The sequence below is a fragment of the Haliotis asinina genome, chromosome 16, assembly GCF_037392515.1.
Source record: "Haliotis asinina isolate JCU_RB_2024 chromosome 16, JCU_Hal_asi_v2, whole genome shotgun sequence".
Taxonomy (NCBI): Eukaryota; Metazoa; Mollusca; class Gastropoda; order Lepetellida; family Haliotidae; genus Haliotis; species Haliotis asinina.
This window is the reverse complement of record NC_090295.1, coordinates 46,989,087-47,010,994: the sequence shown is the minus strand read 5'-3', so window position 1 is coordinate 47,010,994 and position 21,908 is coordinate 46,989,087. Positions and strand designations below refer to the sequence as shown.

General features: G+C 40.1%; 1 protein-coding gene across 2 annotated transcripts in view; it reads right to left on the bottom strand.

The window, feature by feature from the left end:
- The window catches only part of LOC137267953 (tyrosine-protein phosphatase non-receptor type 11-like), a 39,425-nt gene extending 18,028 nt beyond the window's left edge, over nucleotides 1-21,397 (bottom strand). The window contains exon 1 of one of the 2 annotated variants that reach the window (XM_067802409.1): nucleotides 21,322-21,397. In XM_067802409.1, coding sequence (XP_067658510.1) covers nucleotides 21,322-21,335 — 14 coding nt within the window. In that variant the 5' untranslated portion in view covers nucleotides 21,336-21,397. Of the gene's footprint in view, nucleotides 1-8,500; nucleotides 8,847-21,321 lie in introns of those variants that run through there. The other variant, XM_067802408.1, reaches the window with a different exon arrangement.
- Between the last annotated feature and the right edge of the window lie 511 nt (nucleotides 21,398-21,908).

Here is a 21,908-nt window from a genome sequence, read left to right as displayed (position 1 = left end):
ACTAAAAGTAGGCCGTGCAAGGTACCAGTAGTGTAGCATGACACACAACAGTCCAAAGCGCCCCACCCCCCACCCCTAGCCCCGCCTCCCCCCTTCCACAGCCTAGCAATTCACTTCCTGGTAGCACCAATCTGGTTATTATCTATGTGGTCATAAGCTGACATGTTGCGACACAGTCGGCCAGTTTAAACTCCATTTTCACATACCAACATTTTACTTACATAAACACGGCTATGTTTCATGTAAATGACTGACTTATGATTACATGACACATTTTACAGATAACAACTTCTGCATATTCTTTAAGCAAGAATTAGCTCTGAAATATCTTATAAAGAATAAACAGACGTTGTTATCCATAAAACGTCAAGTATTCCAGCTGTTCATCTTGTAAATATCTTTCAGGAGCTTGATTTGTCATCACCATACAACTAAAAAGTCAGTCCACTGGGTTTTACACCACACTAAGCGCTCTTTGTTGTGATGAGCGAACACTTTACCCACTAGGCTACTGAGCTACTTTTCCACTCAATTAGGTGCCTCTCACTGATGCCAGGTTTACTAGACTATTTGCTTACAAAGATAGTGGTATTTCAAAGAGGAGTGAGTACTGCTTAATGCCGCATCAGCAATTTTGCAGCTATTCTCGACAAGAAGGTGTCTTTTATTTAACAATAAATTGAACACAGTAAAAGTGTTCCCAATAGAACATTTGTGACAAAATATTTACATTTTAAACTGTTTACAGAATTCTGTTTACAAAACAGGAGGCATGGGTTGAACATGTGGAATAAGCCATGCTGGAGATCTCAAGATTAAGGTATAATCATAATTATACTACTGCCACAAGGTGAGCCATTTTGTGTACTGAAAGTATACAATCCTTTTGCTACTGAATCAAAACTGGATCGGCTGCTTCAGAATAGCCACAAATTAAGCACTATTCACTCATTCATCTGCACAAAATTATTTTAAAACTCTAAAAAATAATAAACATGTTTATAAGATCTTAAAAAGATTTTAAAAGACATGAAGCATGCTTTGGGGGTGGTCATGAAAGAGTCTTACTCAAAGCCTTTGTAAGACAATATGATCACATAAATAGGTGTGTTGGGTATCCAGATTTCTGATTTTTTCGTCCGTTACCTTCATTAAGACATTACTTGAGCATACCCATGAGCCACATTAAACAGCTATTCATCGTACATTTTTTAGATAATACACAATACGAATCCTATGTCACTAATGCAACAGGAAGCTCGTGAGAGGGCGTAACTATGAGATATTACATCCACACGACATGGAAGGAGTTGTGTCTACCTAGAAACAGTCAGTATTTCATGAAATACTCAAATAATCACAGTATCATTAGACTTAGAGTCTGTGACCCTGTTTTGTGGTCTGCAGTATTAGTTCAAGTTTAGCTTGGGACTAAAATACAATATTGAGTGACAAAGCATCATAAATATATTTTAAAAATGGTAAATTTTGGATATGCAATGTAATGTTTAAAGCAAAAAGAATGAGTGAATTTAGTTTTATGTTGCTTTCAAAAATCTCCCAGCATTATCAGGATGGGGGCCACAACACATGGGTTTAATACATTGCCATCGCACCTCAACAGGGAGTGAAATTATTAGTGCCACCATATTGATGGCACAGCCAAAACTGAAATGGCACAGTTTAATTCTCACCAGTGTGCACTAGTGACACATGATTTGTTTGGCAAAGTGCATTAAGGTATGTTTTTACCATTATTATCTTTCATGATTTAAAGTGACATTGTGAACTGTGACTAATGATTAAGTGTCAGGTCAGACAACCAGCTATCATCAATGTTTTTCCAGGGCAGTACATTTTTTTCTTATGATTTACTAGTAAATGTTACAATACAATTTCAACTTTAACATTCACTTCAAGTCATGTAATGTTTTGGAGTTCAGTTTAATAGATAATGAATTTATGGCACACCTGAACTGGAAATGGCATACTTAAATTATCATGAGTGCGAATGAAGCACACTTGAAAGAAACTTAATTTTGATTCCTGCTTTAGAAAATGTCATTGGTGTATGAATGATGTAGTGCTACAGACACTTTGCAGATAGGGTTAGATAGCGCCAGCATTGGTTAAACAGCATATCTTCTCAATGCTCCTCATGGGACCCCATGCACGTGTATGGGGGCTACTGCTTTTTGTACATGCATATAATGCATTGCGTTTATGGGTGGTAATAGAGGGAAATAGTGCTGTATTCATAAGATGTCTGTCCTTGAAACGTTTGTTAACGTTTACACTTCCTATCCAAATCGAAAGTTAAATATCCCCAACTTTATTTTTAAGAGTATTGTTCTAGCAGAACTTCTGTGCCACTTTTAGCAATATTCCAGCAATATCTCATGACACCAAAAACGGACTCAAACATTGTACCCATGTGGGGAATCGAACCCAGGTCTTCAACGTGACAAGCGAACACTTTAACCACTTGGCTACACCACCACCCCTTTTGGATTCCAACAACATATTGAAAATGACAAATTCTGGACCAGACAATCCTGGGATGAACAGCATGAGCACAGATCTATGCAACTGGGGTATGATGACACATGCAAGTATCCTGCAGTATCACTGGGCTGTATGTGAAACTCCTTTAAAAAATAGCCAGGAAACCGGGCTGATAACTAAAAATGTTGCCGGCCCTGTTAACATTAACCTTCCCTGTATCAAAACAGGGAAATTAGATCTGGTGTTAAAATAAAGTAATTAATGAATTTCCTGTAGTGAGGTAAACGTAAACAAAAAAATTCATCCAACAAAAACGTCCAAAAGCAAATGTAATCAAATCATATCTTGATGATCACCAATGATTCATGTAGGGTCACTGCTATCTGAATCAGAAAAAGCAGAAAATAACAACAAGATTCATTGGCTTATTGCATTCTCTGGACCAGTCACATTTAGCGTTAGATAAATGGTTAGGCTGATATGTGGAATTTACAGTTTGACTGATCATGAACTATACAGACATCATCTAGCTACCACAATAGCAAATTATTTTTGAAAATTTCCCGTAGTCACTGACATGGTCAAATACATACCCTTGGAAAATGTATTACCCACACAGATGGCTATAAAATAAAGTTGTAAGCCTGTTATGTAACCAGTAAGGAGGGGGCGCCAGGCAGATGCTATTTCATCCGCTGTTGTGGGGAATCGAACCATGTCTTCAGTGTGACGTCCAGAGCTTAACCATTTTAATCACCACTCTAGCCAACCCCCATGACAAAAAAACAATAAAAAAAACAAAAAAAACCCCCAAACATTAAATGTCCCTTAACACCAACTCATCTCCACATCATACGCCAGTGTCAATAACAAAGTCTGATTTAAAGCTTAGATGCAATCCAACACAAAACAAACATTATAAAAACACAATTATCAATTATTCATGACATATAATATGCATTTCCAATTATGAAAATACAAATAAATAAAATAAAAAGCATAAATGGTACCATATTATTTTGTACTTGGGTTTACTACCCTCGAAAAAAAGAAGCCAGAGCTGGTGCATGTGCACTTAAGTGTGACGAAGACTTTCGCTGGCAGGTTCCTTTGCTGAAACAGCTCAGGTGTGTGTTTATAGAGATTTTGAGTACTGTAAATAGATGGTCCTTTTTCTGCATTTGCATTTGATCCAATCAACAAATACTGAGATAGTGAAATACTACATGGCTGGAAACTGTCATTTGTTATGTACAAAGCAGGACTTGAAATGACAATCTGAGTCTGCATTGGTTGCAGTCCAATCCAGTCATCCTAGAAAAATGGATGCAGTTTGTTTGCAGTCCAATCCACTCAAAATGGATGCAGTTTGTTTGCAAGCAACAGACATCATAACATGTCTACTGATCAAGTAAAATTAAACACAATGTTGAAGTTTTGGTATTGTTAATTTAGAACATCAATAAAACCAGAAGTAACAAATTATTTTGGGTTTGAAAAGACCATTTCATCGTACATCATAAATTCTTATGCCAATAACAGTAACATTCATTCAGTTACTATCCGTGAAATCATCACAGTCACTGTTCAAAGTCAGTTCCTCATCATTCTGATTCCCAGTTGAATTCTGTACTAACTACTTTGTGAACAGCAAAACATTAACATGCACAAGACATATGTTTATGTAAATATGACATTGCCTGTTTCATAGCACAGCACTTTCCACAAGATTCATACACACAGGAACACAAAAATTCTATATTTCAACTTTCACTTACGTGGGGTATGAGGCTTAGTGTGACAATATTCTATAAAATCACATATTTTAATTTGGAAGCACTAAAAAGCAAAATGAACACCACAAAGTTTCAATCAAAATTAGTTTTCATATAACCCACGAAAAAGGCCCAGTTTTTGTGTTCAGAATTGATATATATACTGTGTGTTCTAATACTTTCACTAAATAATTTTTGCCTTTTCATAAAACTTTGAGGCTGAAACACAAACTTTAACTTCAAGGCCTTTTCCATCCTCGATATCTACAGGGTATACGTTCCGATACGTCTCCACTAAACCCTGGACGCATCTACGGTTCTGCCAGATAAATTTATTACCTCCCTTGACTGTCTTTTGATCCAGTCTGGTGTCTACGCTGGAAAGTTAAACGAACCAATCACAACTCACTTTCGTTTTTTTAATTATCTAACTGATTATACCAGGCAACAGAAACCATGCAGAGGTTCTCTGGAAGAGGTAGAAGGCGTTCTTGCATATGTTGTTTTAAAGTTTCGGATCTGTCAATTTGTTTGTATGATTTCCCTAAGATCTGGGACGCACTTTGAGTAAACCTTCGCAGTTGTGACCGCTACCTTTGGTGACACTGGCAAGCTCTGTTATAACAGCGGCCTAGCTGACTGGCTACTGTGAGAAGGCGGAGCCAGCAAAGGGAGGTAATATATTTATCGGGCAGAGCTGTAGATGCGTCCAGGGTATAGAGGAGACTTATCGGAACGTATACCCTGGAGATATCGAGGATGGGGGTTTTCAAGAATGCATCAACCCTGCAGACATTCCACCCATTTGTCAAAACCCACAAACACAGGTAACGTGCTTGGTTAAGGATAAGATGAAATTCACAACAGAATGCTCAGAAACTTATAAAGTTCAAGAAAAAAATATGAACTTCTCGGAGACATTAAGATACTGTTAGTAATAATTTTTCAGTAGGTGAAGTGAGTTTTCTAAGAACTGAACACGTTTTCAGGCTCTGACAACTTCTGAGAAATGTCTCATCATCAGGTATTTCAAGGACTTAGATAAAGTAGAGAGTAGAGAAAAAGTGATCGATTGCTTGGTCGAACAATCTTTGATTATTTCTATTAATCGTAACACCAAAAGCAGTTACAAAAAAACAACGTGACATATGATGCATGATGTGGGACCACTTCCTGGATTGAAACTGTGAAATGCATGTATGAAATTGACATTTTACTACAGACGCTTGCAAAGTTATGATTACCTGGCTATTCTACCAGTGAGTGGTCCCGTAAAAAATAGTGGTAGGTGGCGACAAAATAATGATCGCTTGTACAACAACTTTTTGATCTGGGTGTCCAAAATTATTACACAAATCAGAGTTGGTCTGCAATTATTGGATTATGTGTTAGTGAGCAATTCAACGGTCTCTAATGAAATCAAACAGAACACAGTACTCCTGCTAAAGGTGGGCAATGATGCTACAGGAAATGGATTCTCTTCCACTGAAGTTTGTCTTGCCTTGAAACTTGACAGTAATAGTAGGATTCCAGTGATTCACCCACACCTCAATTCACCCACACCTCAATTCACCCACACCCCAATTCACCCACACCTCAATTCACACACACCCCAATTCACACACCCCCCAATTCACACACACCTCAATTCACCCTTACCCCAATTTACCCAAACCTCAATTCACACACACCCCAATTCACCCAAACCTCAATTCACACACACCTCAATTCACCCACACCCCGATTCACCCACACCTCAATTCACCAACACCCCAATTCACACACACCCCAATTCAAGGTGATTTTCAAAACTGGACAGATGATGTGACCATTTATTATACAAGTAAAAATATCAGATTTCATTCACTTTCAGAGTTGCCTCTTTTAGTGTAAAATCTAAAAATGTCAATTTGGCGTTGTCTACTAACAACAATTCTCATTGGACAACTATCATGGAATCAACGAATCACATTTCGCATTATTTCAGCCCTCTGCTTGGGTTGGCATCAGAATTACATTGTGCCTGTGTCAAAATAATTTAAATAGGTATGCAAATATCAGACTGCAATTGTGATACTGGTTATAAAAAATCAAAACTAAGGTGTCAGATTTGACTTTCAATGAATCAATCCAAATCACTGCAGCACTAACAAATAGAAATTACATATTATCAGTAATTGTCAATGACAGGAAATAATACAACTAACATCAAAAACAACCATTAAGAAAGGGAAATGTGTCTATGTAGGTAACATGAATCAGTTAATTTAACCAGTACTCATGTCCTCATCACAGACAGAGAGCAAATGAGCCTGAATGGTGCATACCAGGTTTATCCCTTGAATCATGCTGGAACTGAAAAGTAGAACTAAATCCTTCTTGAAGAATAGGGGGGGGGGGGTTCTGCTGAAGCCAGTCATATACCAGCACCTAAGACAATTAAGATTCATACATTAACTACCTCAATTTTTAATTTTTGTTTTTGTATATGCCACTTTTAACAAATTACAAAATTTCAAAATTCCCTTTCAGTGTAAATGCCCCAAACAGAGAGAGTATATATGTAATATCGGCAACAATGTAACAGCAGACTAATTAATTTGCACTGAAACCTTTTCCAGTTTGTTTTTATTGACTTACAGAAAATCACATATTCTTGTCTGAAAGATGCCAGGACTTGTGAATTTAGCTTTGACACATGTTAGTTGATTAGAAAGTTCACCCGACATGACTTCCTGTTGCAGTTTCCACAGATCTTAACACAGACAGGTAACACATAAGAGTGATGGATCTAACCTAAATGAGACTTTCAGTATTGATTTACTGTCCAGAAGCTCACAGTGAGGCAATCAATAATCTGTCGATATTGCATAACCGCAATCACAGGTATGGCAATTGAACATTTGAACAGAGATCAAACTGTTGGAGCAACACTTGGGAGCAGCCGGGTTCTTACTGGTCATGTAATCTTTGGGCTGTGTACATAAAGGCCCAAGGCCACTTCCCCATCAGTCCATGTTGTTTAATTTTCCTCTATACATGGTAATAATTCTTGATAATCAAAGCAGTTTGAAACGACACATAACAATGCCAAAAGATGCTAAGAGAAAACCTTCAAAATAGGTAACTAACAAAAATAAGTCAATGCATCAATGACAAATTGTCAAGTTACTTGCTATCTTTTGATCCTAAACATTAATAGAAACATCATCACTGGAAGCAAATGGATTGACACAGACAGCATCTCTCTAGATAGACAGACGTAAATACTGTCATACATGTTTAACAATATTCCACCGATATCACAGCTAGGGACACCAGAAAATGTGATATTTATTAAAGTTTCCATGGTTAACATGAACAGTGAGCAGGCAGATAATTACACGAAGTCCATTAGGTAAGATTGCCTTCCATTCCCCCATAATCATTCTTCTGCAGACAAAAAGACATAACACGCAGTGGTTCAACCAGGAATCAACCCTCTATATTGTGCTTAATTTGGGGGCTCTTAGTTTTTCTAGTGAACCCTCTAGTAATGATTGTGTTAGGTTTTGTTAATAACTCTGGCATATACCAATTTATGAATACTATTTCAGATGGAGGAACGGGATAAACTCTTACTGTCCATTAAACTGACTGAACACACATGAATTTATCAAGCATGAGATACTATTGAGAAAGAAATGTTTTAACTAAGAGCATCCTCGCAAACCCACTAGAGTATGACTTTTACACGTAAGAAATTGCTCTGGGTAAGAGGTAAATAGTATGATACTTCCTTTCTACTTATCGTGAGAACTCATTGAACATAAAATGACAAATGTAACAAAAATAATCATGAAGAGGCAGTTATACCAGCTATCCAACAGCCTCACTCAGATGTGGCATTAACACCAACATTAACGACAAACCTTGATTAAATGATGAGCATCGTATAAAACTCACTTTCCAAATTAAAGATTCAAGATACAATAATATTTTCCGTCGTTTCGATTGATATTTACCTCGACTAAGTAAATTCCACCAGCACTAGTGTATACTTGTTGACAAAAGTCACAACTGAAAGGATCATCGACACCAGTATCACTATAACCTGTATAGCTTACGGAGGGGTGTATGATTCAACGTACTGAAAAGTTCGTTATACAAGTCATTTCCTAAAACGTCCAAGTGCTGTGTACAAACCTCATCTAATTTCTTACAAAAAAACTAAACGTTACCTTCGATTAGACATTCTGTCCTGATAGTATCTCAGGCGTGGACAGTCCCAGGAAGGAATCAACGAGTGCACATTACTGTACAACCCTGTGCATTGAGGAAAGTCTTCGCTCTGAAGGCGGAAGTGAATTGAAGCAGTTGGACAGCCTCGTTTTCAGCATCGCACCTGTATTTCCGGTACGCTTGCTATAAACTTCCAGAAAGTATCACCATAAAAGAAGCCTTTGCGCATACCTATTCCAAATCGAGAGCTATTCTCGTTTATAAACTAGACATAACACAAAGCCCATGGACACCCAAGGATATAAGACAGGAACTTAAGCATATCACCCTAAAGGAAAGCAGAACGCTTTGAATATCTCATCTATATTTAGATTCATGCTTTGACGTCACTATCTGACGTCGACGTTCTTTCGCGATCTTTCTTCACAAGAGGAGTTTTTCAAAATGTAGAAATTCTAATATCGATGACGTTTGATAGTTGATCAGACTCTCACTGAAAGTTAAATATAGTTACTGATCGAGAATAACATGTAAACATGTTTTGTAATAATGGCGGACAAAATAATCGCCAAGGTCTAAAAACTTGGGTTGTTTTCACAGTAACAATACAGTACAATAGTTTGAATACGTCATAGGTTCATCAGTGCTTCACCGCCTATACAAAGAGCAAGTGATCGTCCATAAAATGCAAATATATTTTGTGGTTTTGTAAAAAATGACAGTAGAGTACACCACCCTATTGTTTGTCGAGCTCAGTTATCACTCAAATGCGTCAGAAATGGATCATTTCAAACCCAGCGGATGCATGGGCCTGAGTTCCTGAAATGAGGTGAGCGTGATGCTACGTGAACAAGTTACATATTTTTTCAGTTGCCGAAGTAAAATTTCAGCCAGTGGGCATATATATAGTTAAATTTATGCCGCCTTAGGCAATATCTCAGCAGCATGTTGCTATGGGGACACTAGAAATGGGCTGCTTACGTGATCCCAAGTCTGAAATCGAAGCGGACCATACGGCTGCTCCATTTGAACTTTACTTTTCACACACACACAGGATCAGCAAAATGTTGTACCTCCATATACCATCAGTTTACATTATAGTGTAATCGTAGATACTCCCTGAAGATAAAGCTGAAACGTGTAGGAGAGAAATTCGAGTTGGCTCATTATTTTATGGATTTCTTTCACTGTTTAATCAGCGAACTTCGCCTGTTTGTGCTTGAACGCGCAAGGACGTGCTCGCGTGCGTTTATAACGCACCAAGAACGAAGATAATGCCTACACTGAAAAAGGAAGACACGCGAAGTATGTTTGCTTTGAACGAGTGAATACTTTCAATAGTGCAATCACACTGATTGTGGGAATTTGATGATACGTTGATAAAAGTACATGTGCCTCTGCTCAGGATGTTGGTATCCAAGTTATAAGACTTTAACATGAGTGAGTGAGTGACATACATGTGAGCTGCATGGCTGCACCTGTACACACGTTGTATATGCGTTTGTTGTGATAGTCATATTATCACCCATTAGTATGCTTGCAGCTTGATGTCTGTAGGGTCTTGTTTGTTACCCTTTGAATATAACTGGCGTGGAAATCTATATATTTAAAATAACCATTCACTCATACTCTGTTCGGGTAGTATGTAATACAGACCGTGATTGGATAAAACGATCCCGTTATGTATCCGTTTGACGAAACCATTAAATTCATTTTGAATTAAAATTTAAATAAATTTATACTTGGGTCTAAAGAGTGTGCAACAGCCTAACCTTTATCTCGCCATCTCGTGCTATATTCAGATGTATACTATTATAGTCAAACTGTCTGAACCTTGGCCACCTCCCCTGGCTCGAGGCCCCATTCCACACCACTCCCTTTAAACTGACAGTGCCTTATTATGTCTTTTGAATGCAGTTGTAAGTACGCTCTGCTCATAATTACTGTAGTTGAACAGTAATAACTATTCTTCAGACACACACAACATATGATATTCCACATTGTTATCACATGGCGAGGCTCCTCCCATAAAGAAGACACCGCGAACTATTCACAAGGGGCAGCACACATGCATGCAGTTAAACATAAGGTGCATAGCAGACAGTGATATGCAAACTTTCAGCCATGAAATATATGTTTCCAAAAGCTAGGGGCGACAATAAACTGTCGGTGTGACAGGATTTAGTGACAATGCAATATAATGCCCTTAACACATATAATCGCAAAAATGGGATGTTTTGCCATATCCTAAAAACCAACAAAAAGACTGGCGCCATTTAATACGGGGGACACAAAAATGCATCGTGGTTTCGTCTTGCTTTGAAAAGGAATACTTTTGTGACGTCATCGTATTGTTCTGATTCGTCAACACGACGGGCTATGTTTACCTCAGCTTACTCAAACTGATATACACCTTAAAATAGGTTCACCTAATCATAATCTCGTCATTGTGTTCATACATTTCGAAGATCCGTGTAATAACTGTACATGGTGACTACACGCCCCAAGGTGTGGGTTTGGACGATGATTGGCTGACGAAAGGTATTTCCCGGTGCCGTCGTTATCCTTTGATGCTTAAGTCGCTAAAATGCTCTAACTGTACCGGGGTGGGCGATATTACTATATACCATACTATATACTATATACCATATACCATATACTATATACACTCCTGAGCGATGTTACTATATACACGTGGGTTAGTTTACCAGCTTGAAGTAACGTTGATGCGCCCAGGGTATAGTGGAGACTTATCGGAGCGTATACCCTGGAGATATCGAGGATGTGTAAAGACGACCCCTATCAGACCCATTTGCGACGATACTAGCACCCTACCTTCCTGGCCCAGGTAAAACGATTCAGTAGATTTTGATGGGCTAATTAGGCCTATAAGCACGGACGAGAGCAACGCGTAGTCTCATCTATCTTCCTGCTGATGCAGTGAACCAATGCTGTTCCTGATGTTGCATTGACCCAATGCTGTTCCTGCTGATGCAGTGATCCAATGCTGTTCCTGATGATGCAGTGACGCAATGCTGTTCATGATGATGCAGTGAGGCAATGCTGTTCATGATGATGCAGTCATCCAGTGCAGTTCCTGATGATTCAGTCACCCGGTGCTGTTCCTGATGATGCAATGACCCAATGCTGTTCCTGCTGATGCAATGACCCAATGCTGTTCCTGATGATGCAGTGACGCAATGCTGTTCATGATGATGCAGTGATCCAATGCTGTTCCTGATGATGCAATGACCCAATGCTGTTCCTGCTGATACAGTCACCCAGTGCTGTTCCTGATGATGCAATGTCCAAGTGCTGTTCCTGATGATGCAATGACCCAATGCTGTTCCTGCTGACGCAGTGACCCAGTGCTGTTTCTGTTGATGCAGTGACCCAGTGCTGTTTCTGTTGATGCAGTGACCCAATGCTCTTCCCGATGATGTAGTGATGAAATGCTGTTCCTGATAATGCAGTCATCCAGTGCAGTTCCTGATGATTCAGTCACCCGGTGCTGTTCCTGATGATGCAATGACCCAATGCTGTTCCTGCTGATGCAGTGACCCAGTGCTGTTTCTGGTGATGCACTGGCCCAGTGCTGTTCCTGCTGATGCAGTGGCCCATTGCTGTTCCTGATGCCGCTGTGACGCAATACTGGCCATGCTGATGACGTCACAGTGACGATGCCGTTGGTAAGGTGATGGCGGATAGTCACCTTCGGTCTCCCACTCTTGGAGTGTAAGATGTCTGGCCAATCTGGGTGGCGTGGCTCCTTTGTCTGATAATGGTCTGTACTGTACGGAACGTTCGGGTGTTATGGCTGCTATAAGCATCTGCATTCCATCGGTTCCTTCTCCCCCGCTGCTGATAATCTTGGTATTTTTTGTTTAGTCTTACGCCGCTTTCAGCAATATTCCAGCAATATTCCAGCAATATCACGGCAGGGGACACCAGAGATGGGCTTCACACATTCTACCCATGCGGGGAATCAAACTCGTTGTTTTCGAGACGACGATCGAAAGTCAAACAGTAAAAAGTTTCGGTTTTACGGTTTGCGTGAACGCTCTCTGAGGCATTCAGACAACTTGCTGCGGTCCAGGTGACTAGCAAATGTATATCAGCTCAAAGCTTGAGAGTCTTTGGTAAAGTAATTGTATGTATGAGGGTTTCTGTCAACCAAGCGATCTTTGCGTGAAGGTGAGCCTTCTCTTCATAAGCTGATACTGACTTACCGATGTAGCGTATCTCCCTGAGTGAGTGAGTGAGTGACTTTCCAGACTTTCAATTACCGACATCTAGTAACTAGACGCGAAATGCTGGACTTCCTCCGGATGTGGAGTGACACAAAACTATGAACAAGGATGTATGAACAAGACTTTTTCCACTTGTGAATTATTGTTCCCGTTACGTGGAGCAGTGTTCCGGCATCATCCTTTACACATCACCGTTTGAGGAACAATCTAACCAGTTCCTTCCATCACGGTTTCAAACAGGGACAGGGTCATAACACTCCTGCTCAGAGGGGTAGCTTAGTGGTTGAAGCGGCCGCCGAAGACCCGGGTTTGATTCTCCACATGGGTACAATTGCTGAAATTTTGCTAAAAGCGGCGTTTCCTTAAAAATCCGAAATAGCAAATGGTACCACTTCAGTCTTTAATACATGCACACAGTTTTGTGATAAAAAACGGATCTCCAAATACGAAATCCCCCTCCTCAAATCAAATCGTTTCCATGGAAAATATAGAAATATACATATGCCCCAAAGATTGCAAATAGCAAAAGGCATCACTTCTTGACCTGTTTGATAGGTCTGCCAAATTTTGTTGAAAGATATTAGACGGTTTTTGAGCTGTGCCACGGAAACGACACCTACCTCCAATTGCGTTAAATATACACCATGTTTTTGGTCGTTAGGCTAAGACAATTCGTCCTCGAACAATATGCCGACGTTATACTTTACAGTTCTTTCCTGAAACTTTATACTCAATACAATACACCCTTTCGTGAACATTGTGTTAGTTTAGTTTTACGATGCACTCAGCAATGTTCCAGCTACATGGCGGTGGTCTGTATGTAATCTAAACTGGACCAGATAATCCCGTGATCAACAGCTGAAGCATCGATCTATGACATGTGTCAACCAAGTCAGCGGCAAGCGTGGGCCACTGAGATCAATTCTAACCAGCATCTTCACGGGATCTTGACCACTGAACTAAATTACTGAGTACAACAGAGTCATATAGGGTCTATAAAAATAATTCGCCTCTTGAATAGACGAACTAGCTGTGACCAAGACAGAAAGAAGGGACACAAACCAAAGACTGAAAGTCAACAAACCATGACTGAAAGTATACGTACACTCCCTGTCTAAATCTTCCTTTCATCAATGGAACGTTCATCGCCGCAACGTGAATTCCACACGAGGAATGATTTATGCAGGACGAAACCCTGTATCCGACAATCGAGCTAACCTCTGATTTCACGACACCGACAGACAAATGACTAATGCCCTCTGATGTTAAACTGAATCAGGAACCAAATTTGAAGTAACGTTTGCATTTATATCCTCTTTCCATATTGTATATCCTCAAAGCCACACATATCTGGTGTTCCCCGCCCTGATGTGGCTGGAACATAGCTGAAGGCGGTGTAAAACAAAATAATACATACTCACTCAAAACCGCATTTCCCATTTAACATTACAGCAGTCGACAGTAATCAAACATACCATTGATAATGTTCATGACACGCACTTTCATCGACACGCTTCTGTTTGCTATTCGATATACCGATCTGGTGCGGAGACACTGCTTATCTTGTTCAGATCTTATCATAGTTCCCTCAATGTGCATTGTTAACTTTTAATCAACATATAGAACACCATGTTTTCACGGAAAAGTTGCGATATACGTCCCTCTTGAGGTGACAGGACGATCAGAACTGAACCGGTCACGCAGCATAACTTAACAATTCTTATCACCTAGAATATCGTGTGATATATATTGCCTAAACTAACTCTCAAAGGAAATATCCACCATATCGCTGTCCCAGGCCTATCTGTCAACTTGTTATTGGTTCGTGGCTTAACACGGAATATTGCTTATGTATAATACACAAAACACATAGCCTTAAATTGATTGTAACTCCCATAAATTAATATAGACTCGCGACTGTCTTAGCGCTACCATCGCTTTGAGACAATGGGAACAGAGCCGATACACTGAATACAATAGGCCATTTGGACGTCATACAACCCTATGTCGACTTCCTTACGCGGTTCTGACTAGATTAGCTAGTCCAGCAAACAATAAGATGATAATATAATTTCGTAATTCCAGGCGTTCCATTGCCCATCATTCAAGTAGAGCATTTATTGTTAAGTGAGTATTCTGAAGTTCAAATGACGCGTTTAATCACAACAGACTAATTATGTAGGGATATAAAGAGATGCAAATATGCTAAAATATACACTGACCATACTTAGTCTGTTTCGATGTTTATAAAGGTCCTTTGAAGTTCAGAACAGTGTTTATAATGTGTGTATAATGAATGTGGCGTCAATGTAGAGTGTGCATGGATCTACCTAAATACCACACTTAAACAGTTTAATTATGGGGTAGTTAATGCCATGTTTAGGCTAGATGCGCTGTGATGATTAAAATATACTACCCTTTAATAAATTACAGGCACTAGTGTAAATGCAGCCACTTACTTCTGTCAACTGTTTTAAACTAGATTTTGCAAAATATTCCATACTGTTTACACACGCGAATTGATGCATTGTAAAACAAATTCGTAACGTTGTCATGAGTTCAGCAATGTTCATTAAATGACACAAACCAGTGAAAATTGTCGACTTCTACCCAAAAAGTTACAGTAAAATGCAGCAAGTTCATCTGCCTACGGTTTGCAATGGGTTCCTCCAAGTTAGTGGGGAAATCAGTTTTTGACACACACACACACACACAGAGAGAGAGAGAGAGAGAGAGAGAGAGTGAGTGTGTGTGTGTGTGTGTGTGTGTGTGTGTTTTGAGTGAGTCTAAACTTTTGATGGAAGTATATATTAGCATACCATTTAGTGAGTGCTTTAAGTGCTACACATGGATACCATGGCTTTATTGCTTAAGTCAATTGTAATTGTTGAAGACTAACGCCATCTGGCGGTTCACTGTCTAGCCAATCACTGACATGTAACCGCCTCTGTCACGAACACTATTTTTAAAGGCGTTGTCATGTCATTGTTCAGCTTAAACAGGAAGTCTACTTACATGACAACAGATAGAGAAGCTGACACAACAGGCCATGGTGGGCTCAGACAATGGCAACCAAAACAAAAGGAATCATTGAGAACGACACTGGAAACCTGGCCTCTATGATTATAGACTTGTTAGAATTAGCTGGTGTGAACGAATAAAAATTAATTAAAAACTTTGTTTAGCCACGGTAAATCTAAGTTGAAGCTATATGGACACTCTATAGTTGCTTGAAATAATTTTCATAGTGAGTGAGTGATTATAGGAATGCTTCAGTGGCGTGGCTTCTTGATGCGGGAAGCGGGAGGCTAGTCGTAAACGTGTAAAATAATGATTCAAAATTTCTAAGCATGCTCAAGACGCATAAACTGATTAATACTGATTATTACTACCCCGGAAACTAAAGAAGGCTCAAGGAGGAAGAAGGGTAATAGTTATATGGCATCCCACCAGGTACCCATTTTCTGCTGGGTGAACACAGGCAATTTTGCCCCAGGTGGGACCACGTGTATCACAAGTGCTTTGATGTGGGACAGGACTGAAGTCCTTGAATCTCTCAGGGGTCACGCTGCCAAACACAGTCACCCACCCAAGGACTCTCAATGTTGCTTAACTTCAAACGATGGGATCTGAGCTCTATGCACAGGATCACACACCTCCACACTTGACGAATCCCAGCACGTTCCATTTAGTGTAGTGGTACTCTGTACCTATAATTTTCTAAAACATTGCTCGTCAGAATGTCACATCAAGAGATGCAGCGCCACACAATTCAAATTACCCATTTGTTGAATTAGCGGACACCAAAATTTCATATGCCGTCATTGTACATGCAAAACATGTCCATTCGACGTAATATCAGATGCAAAAGGTCTTCAAGCTACATTCAAAATGTCCCTTTGTGTTAAAAGCCCTAAGGTCACCATACTAGGTGCAAAAGCGTCCAGTGGTAGCCATTTAGATACAAAATATCATTTTGTTGTCCAAGTGGTGAATAATCAAACTCGATTCAAAATGCCTATCTATCGTCTTGCCGGAAGTCAAACGTCGGTCAAAGTCAGTTGCCAAAATGTAGATGAAATGTTTGTTTGTTGTATACGCAATATTCTACCAATAGTCCACTCAGCAATATTCCAGCTATATGGCAGCGATCTGAAATAATCGAGTCTAAACCGGGCAAACCAGTGATCAACATCATGAGCATCGATCTACGAAACTGGGATACGAAGACATGTGTCAATCACGTCAGCGAGCCTGACCACCCAATCCTGTTTGACGCCTGTTGTGACAAGGGTTGGTTGCTGAAGACAATTCAAACCCTGATCTTCACGGGTTAAGTGTTTGCAGTTGTTCCCAGTGTCACGACTTCATACAATATAACCATAATTTATCAGCTGCAGTAATTGTTTCATCAAGAGACATGGTCCAAGCCGCAGGTTTCTGAGGAACAGTATGTGTAATACTAAACTTCCTCCGGATGTAGAGTGACAATAATCCTCCACAAGGATGTGTGACTAAAGGGATGACCTCAGCTTTCCAGTAATTAACTATCCAGTTATGTTGTGCAATATTCCAGCCCCCTCAACCTTAACACTTCACAAGCTTTTAGGAGCATGCTCCCTTCATTGCAGTTTCACTAGTGAAGATACGGGTCAGAATACTGGCCTTCAGCAACCGATGCTTGTCGAAAGAGGAGAAATCAGTTTTTGATGTAACCACCAAGCAGACACACACACACACAGAGAGAGAGAGAGAGAGAGAGAGAGAGAGAGAGAGAGAGAGAGAGAGAGAGAGAGAGAGAGAGAGAGAGAGAGAGAGAGAGAGAGAGAGAGAGAGAGAGAGAGAGAGAGAGAGAGAGAGAGAGAGAGAGAGAGAGAGAGAGAGAGAGTTGATCACTGTATTGTCTGGTCCAGGTTCGAATATTTACAGACTGACGCCATATAAATGGGAAAATTGCCATATTCTAAAGATGGTACTGTGATGTTGACAACATTTCTAAGGTCCGTGTTTAAACTTGTCCTGTACATTTCCCTGCCTTGTCAATCGACCAACATGTCCCAGGGCGTTATTCTGACAAAAACACTATTTCGTTTTGGGGTGTTAAAAATACACGATGTCTTTGGGCGGTCTACTACAAAACAGTTTGTCCTCGGACTTAATACCAAATACAGCAAGTGGATGATGTTAAACTGAAATCTTCTTTCCTGAATCTGTAAACAAAATACAATACGCCCTCTCGTGAGCATTGAACAAACTACTGATAACAGTTGAGCTGCATAGGCTCTGTACAAATCATCCGTCTCTCGACAAGATGGACAAACTGTATCCTAAACAGAAAAGTGACATTCCGTCAAAAACAAACCAAAGCCGTGACTGAAATTCAGTAACCCATGAACGGGTGTATGCGTGCAATTCCGTTCTAAATCTTGCCCTCATCAGTGGAACGCCCATCGTGGTGAAATGATTTGTGCTTGACCTAAGGACGAAAACTTGTACCCAACAATCAAATTAACCTCTGATTTCACGCCACCAACAGACAAATGACGGATGCCCTCTGATGTAAAATTGATTCAGGAACCAAATTTGAAATAACTGTATTGCATATCCTCAAAACACACGATCTGTGGAGATATGGAAAGAGGCGACTAACGGGAGTGAGTAGTCAAGACTCGCTGACAAGGTTGACACATGTCATCGCCTGTCATGCCATTTTGATCACTGGATTGTCTGGTCCAGACTATTTATTTTCGATTATTTACAGACCGCCGTCATATAGCTGGAATATTGCTGAGTGTGACGTATCTCACTAACTCACTCTCTCAGATACAGACATACTCTCCCGTTAAACACACATAATCGAGCACAACAACAACAACTACTACTACTACTACTACTACTACTACTACTACTACTAAAGCCCCTATCACAGTGTGGTTGTAGCCATCACACGAACTTGCCTTCCATTCAATATCTTCCAATTCAATAGAAAAGATATTTTACACTTCAAAATAATTTGGAAAATGCCAATTTATAACGCTGTTTCATTGTAATGACCATGTTGGACACTCTACTGTACACAGTAATCAGTTTGAACTTTATGCTATACAGTTACGTACCTTGGTGTTATATACCCAACACAATATGCCATTTGATAAATGATACAGAAAGCGCCCTGGATGTATTATAATACAATTTAGCCTACCATTTTGACATTACATACAGAAGTTACATACACAATGTAGCATTTGGTATATGAGTGAGTTTAGTTTTACGCTACACTCGGCCATATCCCAGCTATATGGCAGCGGTTTGTAAATCATCGAGTCTGGATCAGACAATCCAGTGATCAAACGGCATGAGCATCGATCTACGCAATTGGGAATCGATGACACGTGTCCACCAAGTGACATGAGCCTGACCACCCAATCCCGTTAGTCGCCTCTTACGACAAGCATGTGTTTCTGAAAACCAATACTCTAACCCAGGTAATCACGGGTCCATTTGGTTATTCTGAATACACTAGACCCTTAAGAACTTAGGTTATGCATAATTCGCCCAAGGGTATTAACTGAACTAATTACAGATTCAAAATGCTATTTTGACATTATACTGAATACAATATCCCAGTCATTCGCCCTCGATACTTTCCTTTCACTTACCTTTCTCATGCCCATGTATCTTTCCCTGTGATTCCCGTTTCACTCTGTCGCTATGATTCCCACTTGAGTGTCGCTATGATTCTCACTTCACTCTGTCGCTATGATTCCCACTTCACTCTGTCGCTATGATTCCCACTTCACTCTGTCGCTATGATTCCCACTTGACTGTCACTATGATTCCCACTTGACTGTCGCTATGATTCCCACTTGACTGTCGCTATGATTCCCGTTTCACTCTGTCGCTATGATTCTCACTTCACTCTGTCGCTATGATCCCCACTTCACTCTGTCGCTATGATTCCCACTTCACTCTGTCGCTTGATTCCCACTTCACTCTGTCGCTATGATTCCCGTTTCACTCTGTCGCTATGATTCCCACTTGACTGTCGCTATGATTCCCACTTGACTGTCGCTATGATTCCCACTTCACTCTGTCGCTATGATTCCCACTTCCCTCTGTCGCTATGATTCCCACTTGACTGTCGCTATGATTCCCACTTCACTCTGTCGCTATGATTCCCACTTCACTCTGTCGCTATGATTCTCACTTGACTGTCACTATGATTCCCACTTGACTGTCGCTATGATTCCCACTTGACTGTCGCTATGATTCCCACATGACAAAAATTTACAAAATAATTAACACCGAACATTATATTACCACGACATGACCATACAAAATTACTTGTTTTGTGACCAAGCCACCACTCAAGAAGAGAGAAGTGTCAAAAACATCAAAATTATCAACTTTGGATGTAAATGGAAACATTCGGTGTTAATTATTATTATTAATGTGCCGAGAAGGCAACACACGACAATTCAAGATGGCCATCAAAATAGCGGCCATTTTTATTTTTTTCAAAAACAAAAATATGTCAAATAATTTCTACATCCTTTAGCAATACACAAAAGTCAAAATGAAAGTGATCATATAGATATTAGTAAAACTATCCGTGATTAACTGTGGGGTGTTGTCGGGCAGCAAACCAAATGCCATGAATATGCTCGCAGACTCCCACCACATAAAATGGCCTGTGAAAAAATCTGATACCACAATCTGAGAGTATTACAGGCCTATTCATGAGCCAAAGACATCATACTAACTGAAAATAGTGTCAAACCAAATCAGTACTGGGGAGGCTACGACATCAAATATTTCAGCTGTCTCCTCCTGGACTAACACCTAATACACCATGTTCTGGTACGTCATAAGAACACGGTATATCTTAAGACGTTAATCAAAATACATACTATATTCGGCCTTTCTAAATTGTAACATGAAACAAAGTATACATACAATCCCTGTCTAAATCTCGCCTTCATCAAACCCACGCGTGCGCTCATCGTGGTAACGTGAACTCCAAACGAGAAACGATCCAAGATTTGATATACGACAACTTTAGTCCTTCAGTCAAGGGGACCACCGCTTTAACGCCACCGACGGCCAGAGAACTGTGTGTAATATCGTTCGTGTTTAATTGAAATAAACACCCGTTTTGAGATAACTTTTATATCATATCAACGTCCGACGTTGATTATCCTCAAAATCCTATATCCGCTTTGACAATTCAGCAGGTGTTTTGAGAATGAGAAAAACGGGTTGAACATGTCAAGTACCCTCGTGTCTGAGTTACCCTATATACCGAGCTAGGGCGGGTCAATTGTTATTTTTACTCGTGAAAATCGTGATTTTGAGTTTCCTTGGTGTCTTTTATCATATTTTACAGAATGTACAATATACTTCTACACAGCCTGATATCTACTTCCTGCTTTGTCCAGCATGCCGTATTAGTGTACGACTATTCAAAGTTCGCTCAAATATCGACCTGTTTGACACAGTGAGAGGTCACAAAGCACTGTCCATGGCGACTACAGCCTAGAATAGTATGTGATATACAGCCATATACTTACTTTCCTGATGTCATCTTACAGCGAAGTTTTCGTGGACCAGGAACTAAAATGGCGGTGAAGGCGTACCCCAACACCTCGCTATAACGCTACCCCGATGCACAGCCTGCAGTGTGCGCTGAGAAGACATGTTATTCGGGTGTAGCGCTGGTTTAAAGGTGCAGGGATCGTTCCGGTACACTTGATTTCTGAAGTTGTTGTTTAACGGCGCTGACTGCTGTGTTATATGACTGCAGTCTGTAAACAACCGACGCCATATAGCTGGAATATTGCTGAGTGCGACGTAGAACTAAACTCACTCACTCACTGTAAACAACCGAGTCTGAATCCTGTGACAGACGTCATGAACATCTGTCTACGTCAGTAGGATAAAACGACATGCCACAACCAACTTACCTGAACACTCTGTCTCGTTAGTGATATCTCACAACCCGTGAAGATCCGAGTTTGAACTGCTCGACATCCATGCCATCCATCAAGCAAGTAACGGGATCGGGTGGTGAGACTCTCTGACTTGGCTGACACATGTCATCATATCCATAATGTGTAAATCGATGCTCATGCTGTTGACCACTGGATTGTCTGGTCCA